At 36.8% G+C, this 15,810-nt stretch overlaps 1 protein-coding gene across 5 annotated transcripts; it reads right to left on the reverse strand.

The window, feature by feature from the left end:
* Window positions 1-8,439: 8,439 nt before the first annotated feature.
* On the reverse strand, window positions 8,440-15,473 carry LOC115975666 (casein kinase 1-like protein 3). Of its 5 annotated transcripts, none has more exons than XR_004088162.1 (17): window positions 15,150-15,473; window positions 15,010-15,050; window positions 14,609-14,678; window positions 14,338-14,486; window positions 13,632-13,727; window positions 13,487-13,557; window positions 13,247-13,308; window positions 13,084-13,147; window positions 12,816-12,900; window positions 12,608-12,734; window positions 11,912-11,994; window positions 11,742-11,799; window positions 11,512-11,642; window positions 11,209-11,392; window positions 10,914-11,112; window positions 9,077-9,852; window positions 8,440-8,991 (listed from the first exon to the last, which is right to left on the reverse strand). XR_004088162.1 is itself a non-coding variant. In XM_031096550.1 (15 exons), exons 1-14 carry the CDS (start codon window positions 15,223-15,225, stop codon window positions 11,213-11,215), a joined length of 1,293 nt encoding a protein of 430 aa, XP_030952410.1. In that variant the 5' UTR covers window positions 15,226-15,473; the 3' UTR covers window positions 10,641-11,112; window positions 11,209-11,212. The 5 variants fall into 5 exon arrangements, 1 of the variants encoding a protein (XP_030952410.1); XR_004088163.1 differs by having other exon boundaries at window positions 8,440-8,725; window positions 8,904-9,852; XR_004088161.1 differs by having other exon boundaries at window positions 8,440-8,725; window positions 8,889-9,852.
* Between the last annotated feature and the right edge of the window lie 337 nt (window positions 15,474-15,810).

A 15,810-nucleotide genomic window follows, 5' to 3' on the forward strand; every position in this document is an offset into this window, starting at 1 on the left:
CCTCCATCCTCTAGGGTGAACGATGCACCTATGGCGTACTGGTTGGTGGCTAGGTAGAGCAATAATGGCTTTTTGCAGATTAGGGCTTGCACAGTAGGGAGGTTTATCATAATCTACTGTAGCCTTTTAAAGGCCGTCTGCTGTGCTACTCCCCACTCAAAGCTTTGACCCTTCTTAAGTAATTTGCCTAAAGCAAAAGTAATTAATGCCAATCCAGGGATGAATCTTCGGATATATGAGACCTTTCCCAAGAAACTCGTCAACTTCTTTACTATGGCTGGAGGTTTCATGGTTGCAATGGCCATAGCTTTGGCCGGGTCCTCATCTATTATTCTTCTGTGAACCAAGAAACCAAAGAATTTCCCCGAGGACACTCCAAACGCGCACTTGAGAGGGTTCATCCTTAGTTTGAAAGTTTTGCACCTCTCAAATACCTTCTTCAACACTTGGACGTGTTCTTCTCACTTCTTTGATTTTACTACTATGTCATCCACATAGTCCTCTAGTTCCTAATGCATCATGTCGTGAAATATAGCCGTTATTGTCCATTGATAAGTTACACCTGCATTTTTCAACCCAAACGGCATCACTGTGTAGTAGAAGTTGCCTATGGGCGCTCTGAAGGTAGTTTTCTCCACATCCTTTAGCACCATTTTGATTTGATTGTACCCACTGAATCCGTCCATAAATGAGAACATGGCGCTCCCTGCCACAAAATCTATTAGCAAATTCATGTTTGGCAGTTGGAATTTGTCTTTCAGGCAAACCCTATTAAGATTTCTGAAATCTACGCAACACCTTACCTGCCCATTCTTCTTCTTTACTGGCACTATGTTGGACCAGCGCGGGTGCTAGATGGGCTTAATGAATCCTACGGCTAGCAATTTCTATACCTCCTTGACTATTTGTCCTTCTATCTCGATGTGGAATGTTCTGGCAGGCCGGGCCACTGGCTTGGCCTCGGGATCCACATTCAGTGTATGTACTACTAGCCTCAGATCCAACCCTGGCATTTCACTATAATCCCATGTAAAGACATCTTTGTATTCCTTCAGCAACACTATCAACTCTGACTTTTCCTTTTCCGACAACCTTGAACGGATTGAGATGGGCCTTGGTTCCTGCAAGTCAGACCCTAGGTTAATCTCCTCCAACTTTTCTTCTGCCATAACTTGTGCATCTTTTTCTGCCATGACTTCTTTCTCTTCATTACTTCCTTCTAGAGGTGTGTATGGATCGAGTTGAGGGGATTTTTTGACCCAACCCACCATGGTGGGTCAAAAAAAATTCAACCCAACCCATCACATAAGTCCAACCCAACTCACATGGGTTGGGTTGGGTCGTGTTGAACCTATGGGTTGGACAATTTTTTTTATTACTATTATTATAAATTGTACAAAAAAAAAAATATCACACTTACCACCTGAGTTGATAAACAAAATATACATTAATATATAAACTAATATTCTAATTTAGCTGTAAACAAAATATGTTTAAGTATCCAACTGAGTTGATAAACAAAATATAAATGAACTAGTATCCTAATTCACTTATAAAAAAATATACATGAGTTCCTAACTCAATTATTAACAAAATATATCTAAAAATTTAAAAAAAATTTATTAATCATATAATATATTTAAATATATATTAAAAGAACTAATAGGATTTTATATTATATATGATAGTAGGAACCAAGGAAGTGCTCTACTAATATATTTTAAACATATATTAAAATATGGGTGGGTCAGGTCGGGTTTGGTGGGTTTGTAATTTTATGACCCAAACCCAACCCGACCCGCTATTAAAAAATAAAAAAATAAAAAAATTGTAACCCAATCCAACCCACCTAGCCCTAAAAACTGACCCAACCCAGCAAATTGGGTTAGGTCGATCGGGTTTGGCAGGTTGGCAGGTTTTATGCACACCCCTACTTTCTTCCTCTGAGCTTTCTTGAGCCATGCAACACACTAGGCTTTTGTGCTACCACTCTTGTCTGGGGCCCACTTGTATTTCACTCGTGGGCCCCACGCACCTTCATAACTTGTTTACAATCCTTCCATCAAGGCACCGGACTCTGACACATTGTGGTGTGTCATCTGACTCTATGGCGGGTGCTTCCTTCCTTTTCTTCTTTTGTGATAGTAACTCCCTCAGATCAGGTTCCGGATCACTTTGGATGTCTTCCCACTTAGGTACAAAGGTGCCTCATGGCTTTAATACTGAGCTTTCCCCAGATGGTGCCCATTGGTCATAGAACATAGTTTCTACTAAATAAACCTCTGCCTACTCAAATGGCGAGGGATTTACTGCTATGCGTATCATTCTGCCATTCAACCTTCCTTTCACGCACTGGTGATATGTGGATGGAACTAACTAGTGTTTGTGCAACCATGGCCTCCCCAAAAGCACATGATATAAGACCTCTGTCTTTACCACGTGGAACCGAGCTAAGGAAGCTATAGGGCCCACCTTTAACCACAACTGGATGTGGCCTGCAGTGTATTCGCCCCTTCCTTCGAACCCTGTCACTTCCATTGGGCACCCCTAAATCTTTCTTTCTGAAATTCCTGCCTCTGCCGCTTGTAAAGTGCTTAATGGAATGAGATTTACAGAAGCAACTATATCCACCAAGGCTCTCTTGATGGGGATTTGATTTATGGATGCTACTAAGTAAAGGGGCCTCTTATGGTCTGGGTACCCCACCTCCATATCCTTATCACTAAAAGTGATCTCACTTGATTCATATAAGAGGGCTCTATCATCTGTGACTTCTGCTATTAAACACTCTATTCCTGCCCTGGAGGCAATGCTCACCAGGGCCTTTGTGAGTAATGTCAAGTTATGTCACAGGACCAAGACCAAGGAGGGAACCGTTTTCCTCAATATGAGTAATCTCCCAGGAAAATCTTTCTGTAGAAATTAATCACTTTGAGGAAAGTAGACCTGAATGGCTTGTGCCAAAATAATCTTTTGCCTTTGATAGAGAGTAGGGCTTTTGGAGAAAAAGAAGGGATCAACTTATTGGTGCATGTCTGCCACTATCTCTCTTTTTTCTTTCGTTATTTCTAATTTTTCTTTTTCTTTTCTTTTTCTTTTTCTCTTCTTTTCTCAGTGCTTGCTTCTGTGTTGTGATTCTCTCCTAAAGGCTACTATTATCGTGATCCTTATCCCCCTACTGTGCACAGCAAGGAGATCCTTTATATAATGCCAGCCGTGACTGACTTTTACTATTTTAGCCCTTAACTACCTTTGTCTGGTCTAGGTGTCCTTGCCGACCACCACTGGTTTGTCAGTCGCTCAACCACCACCACTTACCTATGCTGGTTGTGCCACTCCCCATCACCAGACAAAGAAAGCTATTTTGTTTGTTTATTTGTCATGGCACTCTTACCTACTACGATGTGGGTGCTCTCTTTCTCCTTATCCCTCATGACATGCACCTAGTGGTTCTCACTCATCCTTGCTTCTTTTAGGTGGTATGTCATCCCAGCAAGACATTTACCCTAAAAGAGCCTGAGCAGAAACCCCAGAATAGGTTTTCCCCTCTCCCCACCACCAGACCATTCCCTCTTACCTCTGACTCATGACCCACCACTTCCTATATTAGCTGGGCACAGACTGGTGATGACTGGGCCTTACGCGTGCTCTACTTCTATGTATGTCCAAAATTTGCCCACTGCTCATGCGTTTGCCATGGTCTGGAGGCTCGTCTACTCATTTTGCAGCCCACCTTTGACTTCTTATGGTGTGAGCTATTTTCTGATTTCCTATTCTTTATGGCCTGCTCCCTTTCGGGGCCGAGCTTTACTTGATTGTGGGTTTTTCTTCCTTCAACCTACTCCTTTGCTCTTTTCTGCAGTCTTGCTACCATTTCCTGCCGTACCACTCTGTCATTCCTGCTGTGATGTTATTTGACCTAAGCCAACTAGACCTCTTTAGGCCTACTACTTATTCTTCTCTCAATGACTCAATACGGTCATTTAGGCTTTTGTATTACATTGTTTGTGGGCTCTTTTTTCCCATTTATTTCATCTTGGGCATCTTTGGCTCATTTGCTTTCCTTGGGCTTCCTTGACCCTTTTTCTAACTTTGCGTTCTCATGGGTTTTTACTAACTCCTTTAGATTTCCTTGACCTAATTACCTTATCCTTCATCCTTAGGGCTCATGAGCTTGCCATCAATCCCTTACTTTCTTTGCTTGCATTACTTCGGGCTTATTGTGGCTCATTCTCACTTTTCTACATCACATACTGCTCATGGGTTTGCTGCATCTCTCTCTCTAAACTCCTTTAGGCCCATTTGCTTCCTCAAGGCCCATTTGTTTATTTTATGGGCCTATGATCCATTATTCCTACCACTTGAGCTTAATGATTTTTCTATCCACTTACTAACTCTTTTCTGCCTATGTTGCTAGGCTTCTTCCTTCTACTGGGCTTCCCAAAATGAGCATTAACACTTTGCAATTTTGCATAGTAAGGTTCTGCATTCAGCTCGATTCAAACTATAACAAATAAACTTTGAGCAAGTCTAAACCTAGACTTATTGTTTTGATCATGGTTTGCCAACATATACAAAGTGAAGTTCTAATACATTTAGTTCCTAAAGTCTTAGAACCTAACATGTATATATAAGAAGAAATCTGCAAATAATTAAAAATTCACAGACCAAATGCGTGAAGGATGAATGATTCAGATCGAGTCTTGTGTTTGACACAATCTGTAGTGTTTTGAGACTCACGAACGTCTACCTCCTAGGATAAAATAATCTACAGCGCGAAGAAGCACACAAGGTCCGTGCTCTGCAAACTACTCTATGTCTCTTTCTCTCTCTTTGACTTAAATGAATGCACAAAATATTCTCTCTAAAGAGTCTCTAAAAAATTAATTTTTTCATGGATAGGGGACTATGAAAAAATATATTATTGAACAGACACTGTTTCAAAAATAACTACGGTATACTTACTCAAAAAATAAAATAATAAAATATTATTATTAATTGGATAAGTGGGCCCAGTCTACACATGCCTAAAGCTCATCCCAATGTCCAACCCAAAACTCATATTCTCTATCATTTCCTACATGGGACTCAAGGATTCTCACCACTTCAAATCATGTTCAAATAGATACATTAAGAGTCAATTTATTATTCACTCCATGATAATTTTTCTAACACTTTTGCAAGACAGTCTTGGAAGTTGGAACACGCTTAACAATGGCTGCAAGAGACAACCCAGAGGACCCAACTTTGTACTGTAATTGTATACATCAATACACTTTCTTTGATCATTCCATCACAGCTTTGTTCTCAAAGCCTGAATCCCACTTGAGTGAATTCAATCGCGTGAAGTTTATTGCTTTTAAAGCTCTTGAGAGATCCAGGGCCGATAGAACCAACTCTATTGTATTGGAGACACTAAATGGAGGAGATTCATCTGAGCTATCTGACATACTTCCAAGAGGATATTGATGCTGATTTGAAGTCAGATGCTGAGTCATCATGTTGTCTTCATGACGATATTGTTTATGATTCATGGGAGGATGAGCAAAGCATTAATGAATTAGTATGTGAAGAGGGAACAAGAAAGAGGCTAGAGTTACTGGCAGGAATGGTTGGAGTTGACAATACAGAACCTGAGGTGGTTCTGGCTGAAGTTGTGAGGGTTCTGAAGGATTTAGAGAGATTAAATGGATTTCAACTACTCAAATGACGATTTGGGTTTTGTTCTTCTTCCCTGGTATAGCTTTATCTGCACTCTACATGAATTGTTTTATTTCTCAAATCGTGATTTAATTGAAAACTTTGTTATCTCTTACAGACACTAGAATGTCTTGCAGATATAGTATTTATTTGATTCTCTCTCTCTTCCTTTTTTTCCCTTTTCTGAATAATTTTCCTCCTACACTCTCCCCACTTCACCATATATTGTCACACCTTTTGAGTTTGCATTAGGAAAAAAAATTATAAACTTATCTTAAGAGCATAAAAAATTAAACATAATAATAGAATGAAAGAATAACTTGATCAAAATCCAAAAAAACACATGATTTAGATATAATGGTAAATACTCCGTAGCATCCATGTGCTATATATATATATATATATATATATATATAATAGTTTGATAGTTGTAATAGGCGGAGTGATTTGAATTTGGAGACACTAGAAAGTGTGAATAGAAATTCTTTTTTCCTCAAAAATATAATTACCTTGTTATATTTAGTGGACCCATGAGTTTTCATATCAAAATTACCAAATGTCAAGCATTCTGCATTCTTACAGTTGATCTTAATCCAAATTTGCACAAAAGACCCTTTCGTATTAGTTTTTTTGAAGATGTCATGGATGTAGACATGGATGAAAGGAGCCTAAAATTTTAATTCTATCAATGTAATAAAGTAATGCAATAATTTTGGTAAAAAAAGAAATTGTAATTTTGCCTCGATTATTTTTCTACAAATTATTTATGTTGAAGCAAACCATGATAAATATGTAATGATTGATTCACCCACTTTTAGAAGAAATACAATAAAGAAGTAGAATATGATAAAAATTATGTCCTCACCATTCCATTTATTATTACATATCTCCCAAATATACATAATCGAAAATAAATAAATATATTAAAAAAAATGGGACAACATGTGAAATTTCCCTATAAAATACTTCATTGGTATGTTTGGATGCCATGGGATTTTGGTTAGGATTTGGATTTGAGGGGCCCAAATCCAAATTCTTTGTTTGGGTAACTTAAAAGGAGAAGAATTTGGATTTGGCCCAAATCCATCAAGGATTTCAAGGTCCAATTAGGTCAAATTGGCCCTTATGGAATAAATATTCAGTCATTTGTCAAATCCATTGATTTCAAATATCCTCACAACCCGTGGAATTTGGAAATACCTCACATGCACGTTCCTCCATTCTTAATCGACTTGTGTTTCTCCATCACTCTTTTCGTTGCCAGAAGCTCTTCTTCTCTCTCAACTCTTCTCTTCCTCTTTAACCTCTATATTTCTCTCTTTTTACTAAATTTGAATGCATAAAGGGCTTTATGTGGATTTCTTCTTTCTTTCTTTTTTGTGTATGGGATTGTTTGGGTTTCATTTGATTTGTTTTGTTTTGTGGGTTTTGTTTGTGTTTTGTTTGATAGTATTTTCAATGATTTGTTTTGGTTTGTCTTTAGTTCCTATTTGTATTTTCATTAGTGGGTTTGTAATGTAAATTGTGTTTGATGAAATGCTACTATGAATTGTCTATGAGTTGTGAAGTGTCCTTGTTTTGGAGTTATGTTATTATCTAAAAGTGAATTCTATGTTCTTGGTGATTGTAGGATTTTAATTTGGTATTTGGGAGTTTTGCCTAGTTCATATAACTGTTTCCTTGTTTTTCCTTGATTTAGAACACATGTGATAAGATAGTTTGTCTTTTCTCATAAAAAAAGCTGTTAGTGTTATTGCCCTATTATTTTTAATTATATCATTTGCCTTTAATTAAGCAAGCCGTGAACCCCATATTCGTTTAGTTGGCTATGATTAAAGATATTTAGTCATTATCTTGTCAATTGGATTATTAATATTACCTTATGGATTTATTAAAAAAGTTACTAAAATTGGCAATAACTAAAGATATTTAGTCATCATCTCGTCAATTGGATTACCAATATTACCTTATGGATTTATTAAAAATATTACTAAAATTATAATGTAGAAGGATTAAAAAAAATAATAATTAAAAATATATTTTATTGATTTTAAATCGAAATTCAAATCCGAATCCAAATATAATTATCCAAACAATGAAATTTCAAATGATGAATTTCAAATCCTTCACTGTTTAAAAACACCCTAACAAGGAATTTTAAAATCAAGGCATTATAAATAAATGCATTTCAAATCCAAATCCAAATTACAGGACTACAATAGTTGCGTGAACTTCTTTTTTAAAAATTAAATAAAATTACGGGACTACATTAGTTGATGGATGCTTGTAAATGCCTTCAACGAAAACAGTGAGGAAATTTCAACGACTTCGTTTCCTCAGAAATTGAGGACAGCGGCCCTCTATAAAGTTCATGTAACTTGAAACACATTTTCATATCAATCAGGTTTTTGGGTTATTGGATTAAACAAATTGAGGACAGCGGCCCTCTATAAAGTTTATGGAAGTTGCAACACATTATCAAATCAATCAGGTTCTTGCGGTATTGGAGTTCGGGTTCAACCCCTTCCTTCCCCCCAAAACAATGCACAATATTTTCTTCTCCTTTTACTGGGGGTTCAATAGTCGAACATTTTTCTTTTCCAGTTTTCTCACACCTTATTTTTTTGGGCTGCTTTCTATTTCCGAGTTTGTATTTGTGTGCTAATTTAATGAAAAAACAATTGTATAAATAAAATGAAAAAAAAAATTAAATTAAATCACTTTTCCGGAGGAACAATGAACAGTAGAATGAAAGTAAATTACGACCAAAAATTTTGCAATACACCACTGCGGTTCTTTCATTTACTAGACAAAGCAAACTCCTCAAGATCAAGTCTCAGGTCACATTCAGCACGCTAAACCAATTTTCAGCAAACATATACCGAGAACTTTACCAAATCCTGCATGCATTGGATCACAACAGTAGCCACTACAAAATCTATATGGTTCCAACTTTCAAAACAATATTTTCCTGTCTGGCATCCTTCTGGTACAAGCAACTCGGAGCCAGAGACTGCCACAATGCCTGAAATATCAGTGACCCCAAATAATAAAACTGAAATGGGTTGGGGTTTCCTTGGCAGATGAACATGAAGTATAGATTATCAATGCATTTTAAAGGCCAAACTTTAATAGGAATCATCATCTTTGATGAATGATTTAATAGGAGTGGATAACAATATAACTACCTTTTGGGATCTCACCTTGACTGCTGCTGCACACTACTCATTTCCTAAAACATTTCTTCTTTTTTCCTGGGACAGCTCACATTGACTGGAGTCATGAAATACACTAATGCCCACAGGAATATCAGCATTAAAACATAGAAAAAGAACCCCAATGTTAAAAGCAAATCTAATTCTCCACATAATTTTACCTAAAATGTCCAATGGTAACACTTGGCTCCTTAAAACAGTTGATGCCACCACATTGGTGCTTTGAAATAACATACAAGTCAGCTGCCTGGATTTCAAGTCTCATAGTGCAAATGCACCAAACAATCCCATGTGCCCAATGCAATAAGTTGACAATCCATAAAAATTGTGACAGATTCCTAGCGAACCAAAAGTAATTGAAAAACTTCCATACTAACCTGCATTCAGGAGGGATGTACCTGGCAGGACAAGCTTACCTTTCAGACAAAAATGGAATAGCAATAAAAGAAAGATATCAGGCTTCTTATAATCTCCCGATTAGACTACATCAGGATATTAATTGAGTCCCAAGCATCCAGCACAAAGGGCTCAGCAGATTTCAACACATCCAAGTAATAATTGTGGTGCATTAAATACCACTCCTAGTAAGAGAAGGAATAATCTAACCCACCCCTTTTCAAGCAGAAGCACTTCTTCCTGCAGAGAAGAAGCTACCAATAATTTCATAATTTTTTGTTGAAATCAAGGGTGCAATTTTCATGACATCTCCAAATTTCAAGAACTAGCATACAAAAACTCCATACGGTCAACATATCAATTCCATGTTGTCAACATTTCTTTTTATGCAGACTTCTCCGGTAAGCACTGGGATGGCATCTTTCCTGACCAGTAGTAGTAGCTTGCAGAGAAGAGGTTTTTATGGTCTTCATATACCATCCATAAATGGTATTAGCCTGCCATATTCCATCTTCAAACTAGCTGTAGCAGAAGAAAAATCCTGCAAATTACAAAGTGTGAACTGATAACTGAGTGGGTTATTATAAATTAGTCTTAAAAAATACATAAAAAAGCTATAATTTCTTATACCATGCATAGCTTAATGTAACCATACTAGAAACTATTCATCCACTTTAAAGACGAATGGAATTATAAAATAGACCCAACTCAAATTATGTTGTCCTACCTACAATAATAAGATGTTACATGGATATCTTGGGAGTATAATGAAAATTCTAAAAATGTGAAAAGGCAACTTAGGAAATAAAAAATAATAGCAAGAGTACCATATATCAAAAAGAAGACACCAAGACTCTCCACCATGCTACACAATTTTAAAAACACCAACTTTCAGGGATTAAGCAACCAATTGTAGAACAAAGATCTCCCTGAAAGATCAGATAGCAGCTTATAAACATTTATATGACCTATCTTCTATAATGTAGATCAGCGAGTGTAGAATGCATCCATAAAGACTACCTTTAATATGTTTTAATGGGATTAATTCTAGAGCTCACTAAGCCATATTTTCCCTCTTGTTCATAATTAAGTTTCAGAAATCCACGTTCATTCACCTGATCACTTTACCATAAGTAACATTATTATGATGAAAATTCATTAACTCGGTCAAAAGGAGAAAATCAAAACATGCAAAAATTCTTCAGTTTGAGTTCCCAAGTTACTAGTGATGCTTCAGATAACAAAGCACAGAATATGGGCATCATAAATATTAAGATGATTAAAAATTAGTTTAGTAGGTAAAATACCTCCAGGAGAAACCCAAGGGTCTGATTCAAAAGATATAAAACATTAAGGTTACACCAGCATGTCATAAACATGGATAAAGTATAATAAACAAGCTGTCAACAGCCAGCACATGACACAACAAACACTTATTATCTATGAATAGAAATGGGAATTAAAGAATACTTTCACACGTCATTCACATTACATAGAACTGTAAATACAAGTTTTCTGTAAGCCACTTGTGACATCTATGTACAGCGCAGGACCCAAGCTTTTGTGGTCTGTGTTTATAACAACCAGTGTGATTGTAGTCACCTTAAGAAAAAATTACGCATGCTGGCATCAATAGAGGAGCTAATGCAACACATCAAATTAGCGACACATTTTGCAGCCTCCACAGATGCATCACTAGAATCTTCTTGATCACATACATAACAGAAACATAACATCGAATCCCCACACCTTTGCAGCTTCAAATATTGTATCACTAGAATCTTCTTGAGCAGATCCATAGCTAAAAATATAATGCAGAAAAGTCAACAATACAGTTATCTTGTAAAATAAGGAATCCAAGCCATAACATGACTGAAGTATGAGCCTAGTAAATTACCACATCACTTCGCAGAAGAGATGCGCGGCAGTGATGAAATCCAGCTACTCGAAGGACCCATTCTATTGCCATTTCCATTACCAGGATTTGTTGCTTCAGAGGGCAAAATAGGCTTTGAGGAATTTCGTTTGGAGGTACCAGCAAGTGAATATGAAGTAGAGGCCATGTGTGCTTCACTCAGAACCTACATAAGGAAAGTTCGTCACAGATGGATAATTGGATTCGTCTCATAATGCATAAAATTACTGCAAATTCAATTCCCCACTCCCCCACTCCCCCCCCCCCTCCAAAAAAATGGCTTACATTCTTCTCGATAGGATTCTCAGAATTTACATTCTTGGTCATTGGTGATTTAAAGTGCATCCGAACACCAGGACCGCTAGAATTTCCAGTTCTAATGCGCTCTGTTGCTTCAGCTGGGTAAGCATTAACACCTGCCAAGTAGATAAAGAACAAGCATAATATTATTTCATTAATGCAGTTGAAAATCTGACATCAAGATCCAGAGGAGAGGTCCATCAGCAAGAACTAACCTTGATGATTGTCCACATCCATTGGCATTGCATGGCTGCTGCTCCCTCTGGGAACTGGCTGTACCGTGTACATTCAATATTTTTAGAAACTCAAAAATATGTCAATATACCTATTTCAAAATAAAATAATTTTAAAAATTGTAAAACAGACAAGCAGCAGATACACATACAGATAATCGAGGTTGGGTTCTACTCTTTTGAGACTGCTGGTACTTTATGATTGTCCAATCAAATATGTAATCTAACTCATACCCTGACAAATTGCCAAAAACAAAAAGAATACAAATTAATTTGCAGCAAAGCAAGTCATAGCATGGAAAATAGTTTGAATTGTACTGGCCATCATGTATTAATTCACAATTAGTTGTGCATGTTTAGAATTGATAGTTGATACCAAGTATGTGCTTCTAATTTACAGAAATGAAGCCTTTATATCTTGAGGAAATTACATGTGAGGTCATGTGTCAATGGGTATGACTCTCAAACTCCCATCCCACACGGGGAAACTGCCCAGAGATGCATTGGGACAACAGGCTGAAGGCTATCTTTTAATCTTTCATCTCTTAATTTATATTAATTTTGTGGTGAAGCTGCAGAGATTAGAAAGGGTCTGAACAGGGTCAGGGAACATCAACCAAGAAAAAAATCATCATGATTATATTGTCACTCGGGCATATAACTCCAAATCCCACTGGTCCAATTAACAGGTACAGTGTACACTTTTTCAGATCACTTAAATTCCCAATAGAAAATGCCATTCAGACCTTAACATTACTTCCACACTGAGAATCAGGATCTCAGCAGCATTAAAAGAAAGTTACCCAAAAAGAGAGGAAAATGTGTAACCAGAGTTTACAAATCAATACCTTCCCGATCAAATAAGTCATGGAAGAGACGCTTTAAGAATCCATAATCAGGCCGCTGATCAAATGTTAGTGAGTGACAGTAATGAAAGTATGAAGCAAACTCCACCGGATGCGATTTGCAGAGAACCTTCAAAAAACAACATTCACATCAGATACACACATGTGACTTTCATCATATATATCAAGGGTCAACAGAGTCAACACACACCTCAATAGGAGTCGATAACTTCTTCTCACATATTTTGTCATACTTTTGCTTCTTTGTAGCAGCTTTTAAACCCTGCCATGGAAGGCTATACACAAAAACAAAGTCATAAGAGTAATGATACACCAAAGCATAATAATGCAGAAATTACATCTTTAGGACCCAGCACCCCAATCCCTTGATATTAATACATGTAAAAGTGGTTGAATGCCATAGGCTTGGCTCTAAATTTAATTTGCAAAGAAGAAATAAGTGAAAAGTATTGCTCTACCTTCCTCTCAAAAAATATAAAAGCACATATCCAAGTGATTCCAAATCATCCCGCCGGCTTTGCTCTATGAGGAAATTACCAATTGAGAAGCATGAGTGCCTATGTCATAAAAAGGGAAGAAAAAGGGCAAAATAAAAAGGAGCCATAACATCTCCTAGTTTACCGATTCCAAGATGAGTATTGCAACTTGCATAACGCGCAGTCCCCGTCAAGTTTTTATTCTCCCTACATGGGACAATGGTTAGTTTCAAAAACTAGTGATATGCATCTATTCACTGCATAAAAAATGAGGTTTCTATGTGTTTGTTTTTATTATTCCTTAAATATGTTCCCCGAAAAGTATAATTGATGTAGATGTCCAAGAACCAAAATAAACCATAACTGAAGACAACAAAAAGAGTACCTGTAAGGAATATGACGATTGGTTGTTGCATCCCGATATCTTTTTGCAAGCCCAAAATCAATTATGTAGACCTGATAAGCACAATAAAAACACAAAATGATTTGCACTGAAATGAAAGTAAAGCAAAAAGACAGTAAAATAATACCTGATTTGCTTTCCGACCAAGACCCATGAGGAAGTTGTCAGGTTTTATGTCTCTATGCAAAAATCCTTTGGAGTGCACGTACTCAATTCTCGTAATCTGAAAATAAAATAAAAAGAAAATAGTAAAACATGTACCGATGGACAGTTTAATTACACAATTCCTCAAAATAATAGTACAAAGTATGAATTAGAGTGAACAATCTCCAAATTAGAGACATCTACAGTGCACGCTACTATTCTTTCTCCAAACATTTGTTAACATGGTATTGGAAGTCGATGTTATCAAATAGCAAATGCAATAGGCATAGGACAGAACAATGACTTTAGAAGCAACATTGCACCATGGCTCCTCAACACATTAAAAATATAAGCACTTGTAACACGTATGCTTTTGAATCTCTAAATGGTGCCCTCAATGAGAAAATCATCACAAATAATTTTACGTAGTTTGGCAATGCCTCTACATTCACAGGAGCGGTAGCCAATTCTTCACTGTCAGAAAGAATAGGGCTTACAACATATAAATACTTCCCCAGTCAAAACCCCAAAATGCTCAGCTCCACCCATGAGGCCCCTATACTGAAGTTAAGTATTACATTCTCGTTCAGAATATGAGCCACCATCTCTAACATGGGCACAAAACATAGCAAAGTAAAAAATTAAAAAAAAAATAAAGCAAGCCCATTTCAATGGAGCATTAAGCTTACCATTTGATCAGCCAACATCAACACCGTCTTCAACGAGAACTTCCTCCCGCAATACACCAACAGGTCCTCGAGACTCGGCCCCAACAAATCAAGCACAAGTACATTATCCTCACCGTCTATCCCAGACCATCTTATATTAGGAATACCCCCTAGGATGATAACACAGAAACACACACACGCACACATACATACAAACACAAAACAATTAGGTAAAAAGCCTAAAACTTTCAACTTTAAAGAGTAAAATTGTGTGTATTTTTAGAAGACGTACTTCCTCCTTGAAGAATGTTGTATAACTTGGCCTCGTAAAGCAACTGCGGATGCTTTGTTTTACTATTTTCCTGCAAAAAATAAAATAAATAATAAATAAATAACAACAACAACACAATTATAATTTAAACCCAAAACATAAAATTAATCCATTTTTAAGCTTAGAAGTAGTAGTTATAGGCTTACTGTTATTATTGCAAAGTTAATACTAAATTAGCAATCAATTGCTTCTTAATTATTAATTAATCAATTAATTATAAGCCTAAGCTTAAATTATTCATACCTGCTTATCATAACACACACTACTGCATACACACACACACATATACGCATGCATAATCAGATCATGATCCACAATTATGCGTGAGAGAGAGAGAGAGAGAGAGAGAGATCGGAGCTTACGATCTTAACGGCGACGATCTCAAAGGAATCTACATGAGTAGCTGCAGAGAAAGAGTTCAAATTAAAAGAGATCTATCAGATTTTTGGAAATAAAACCTTCGAATTGAAGCAAAAAGAAAAGCACATAATAACAAACTCACCGAGGAAGATTTCGCCGAAGGATCCACTGCCGATCTTGCGGCCGAGCTTGTACTTGCCGCCGACGATTCGTTCCATGCTCAACGATTCCGATCTCCCTCTTTCTTTCAATCGGAGCTAGGGTTTTGGACTTTCGGATCGAAAAGAAGAAGAACTAGAAGAGACAACTCTTTTTTTTTTTTTTTTATATAGCTTAGCTGAGATAAAACTGAAGCCACACAGACATGAGAAAAAAAAAAAAAAATTTGAGAGCGTGATTTTTGTCGCTGTAGAGTTGATTGTAGTAGTAGTTGAGGACTGAAGAAGGAAAGTTGAGGGGTAGATTTGGGATTTTGAGAGTTAGGCAGAGTTTGACTTCTCCACGACTCAAATTGAGCTGCGTTTGTTTGCTTATCAAAAATAAATAATTAAGGGCCGTTTGGTAAGACACTTCAAGAAATATTTTGAGCATTTTAAACACACTTACATATATTTTCACACACTTTTTTATTCACATATACATTAAAAACACCCAAATAACATTACTCAAACTCCTCTATCAACTACCCCTAAAAGGGTTAGAGGTGGAATTGGAATTGGAATTTGAAATTTGTGACCTTTTTATGGCCGCCCCCATTGAAGGTGGATTTGGTAATAACAGTACTTGTGGCGAGCCAATCTTGA

This window comes from Quercus lobata, chromosome 2 (genome assembly GCF_001633185.2).
Source record: "Quercus lobata isolate SW786 chromosome 2, ValleyOak3.0 Primary Assembly, whole genome shotgun sequence".
NCBI classification, from domain to species: Eukaryota; Viridiplantae; Streptophyta; class Magnoliopsida; order Fagales; family Fagaceae; genus Quercus; species Quercus lobata.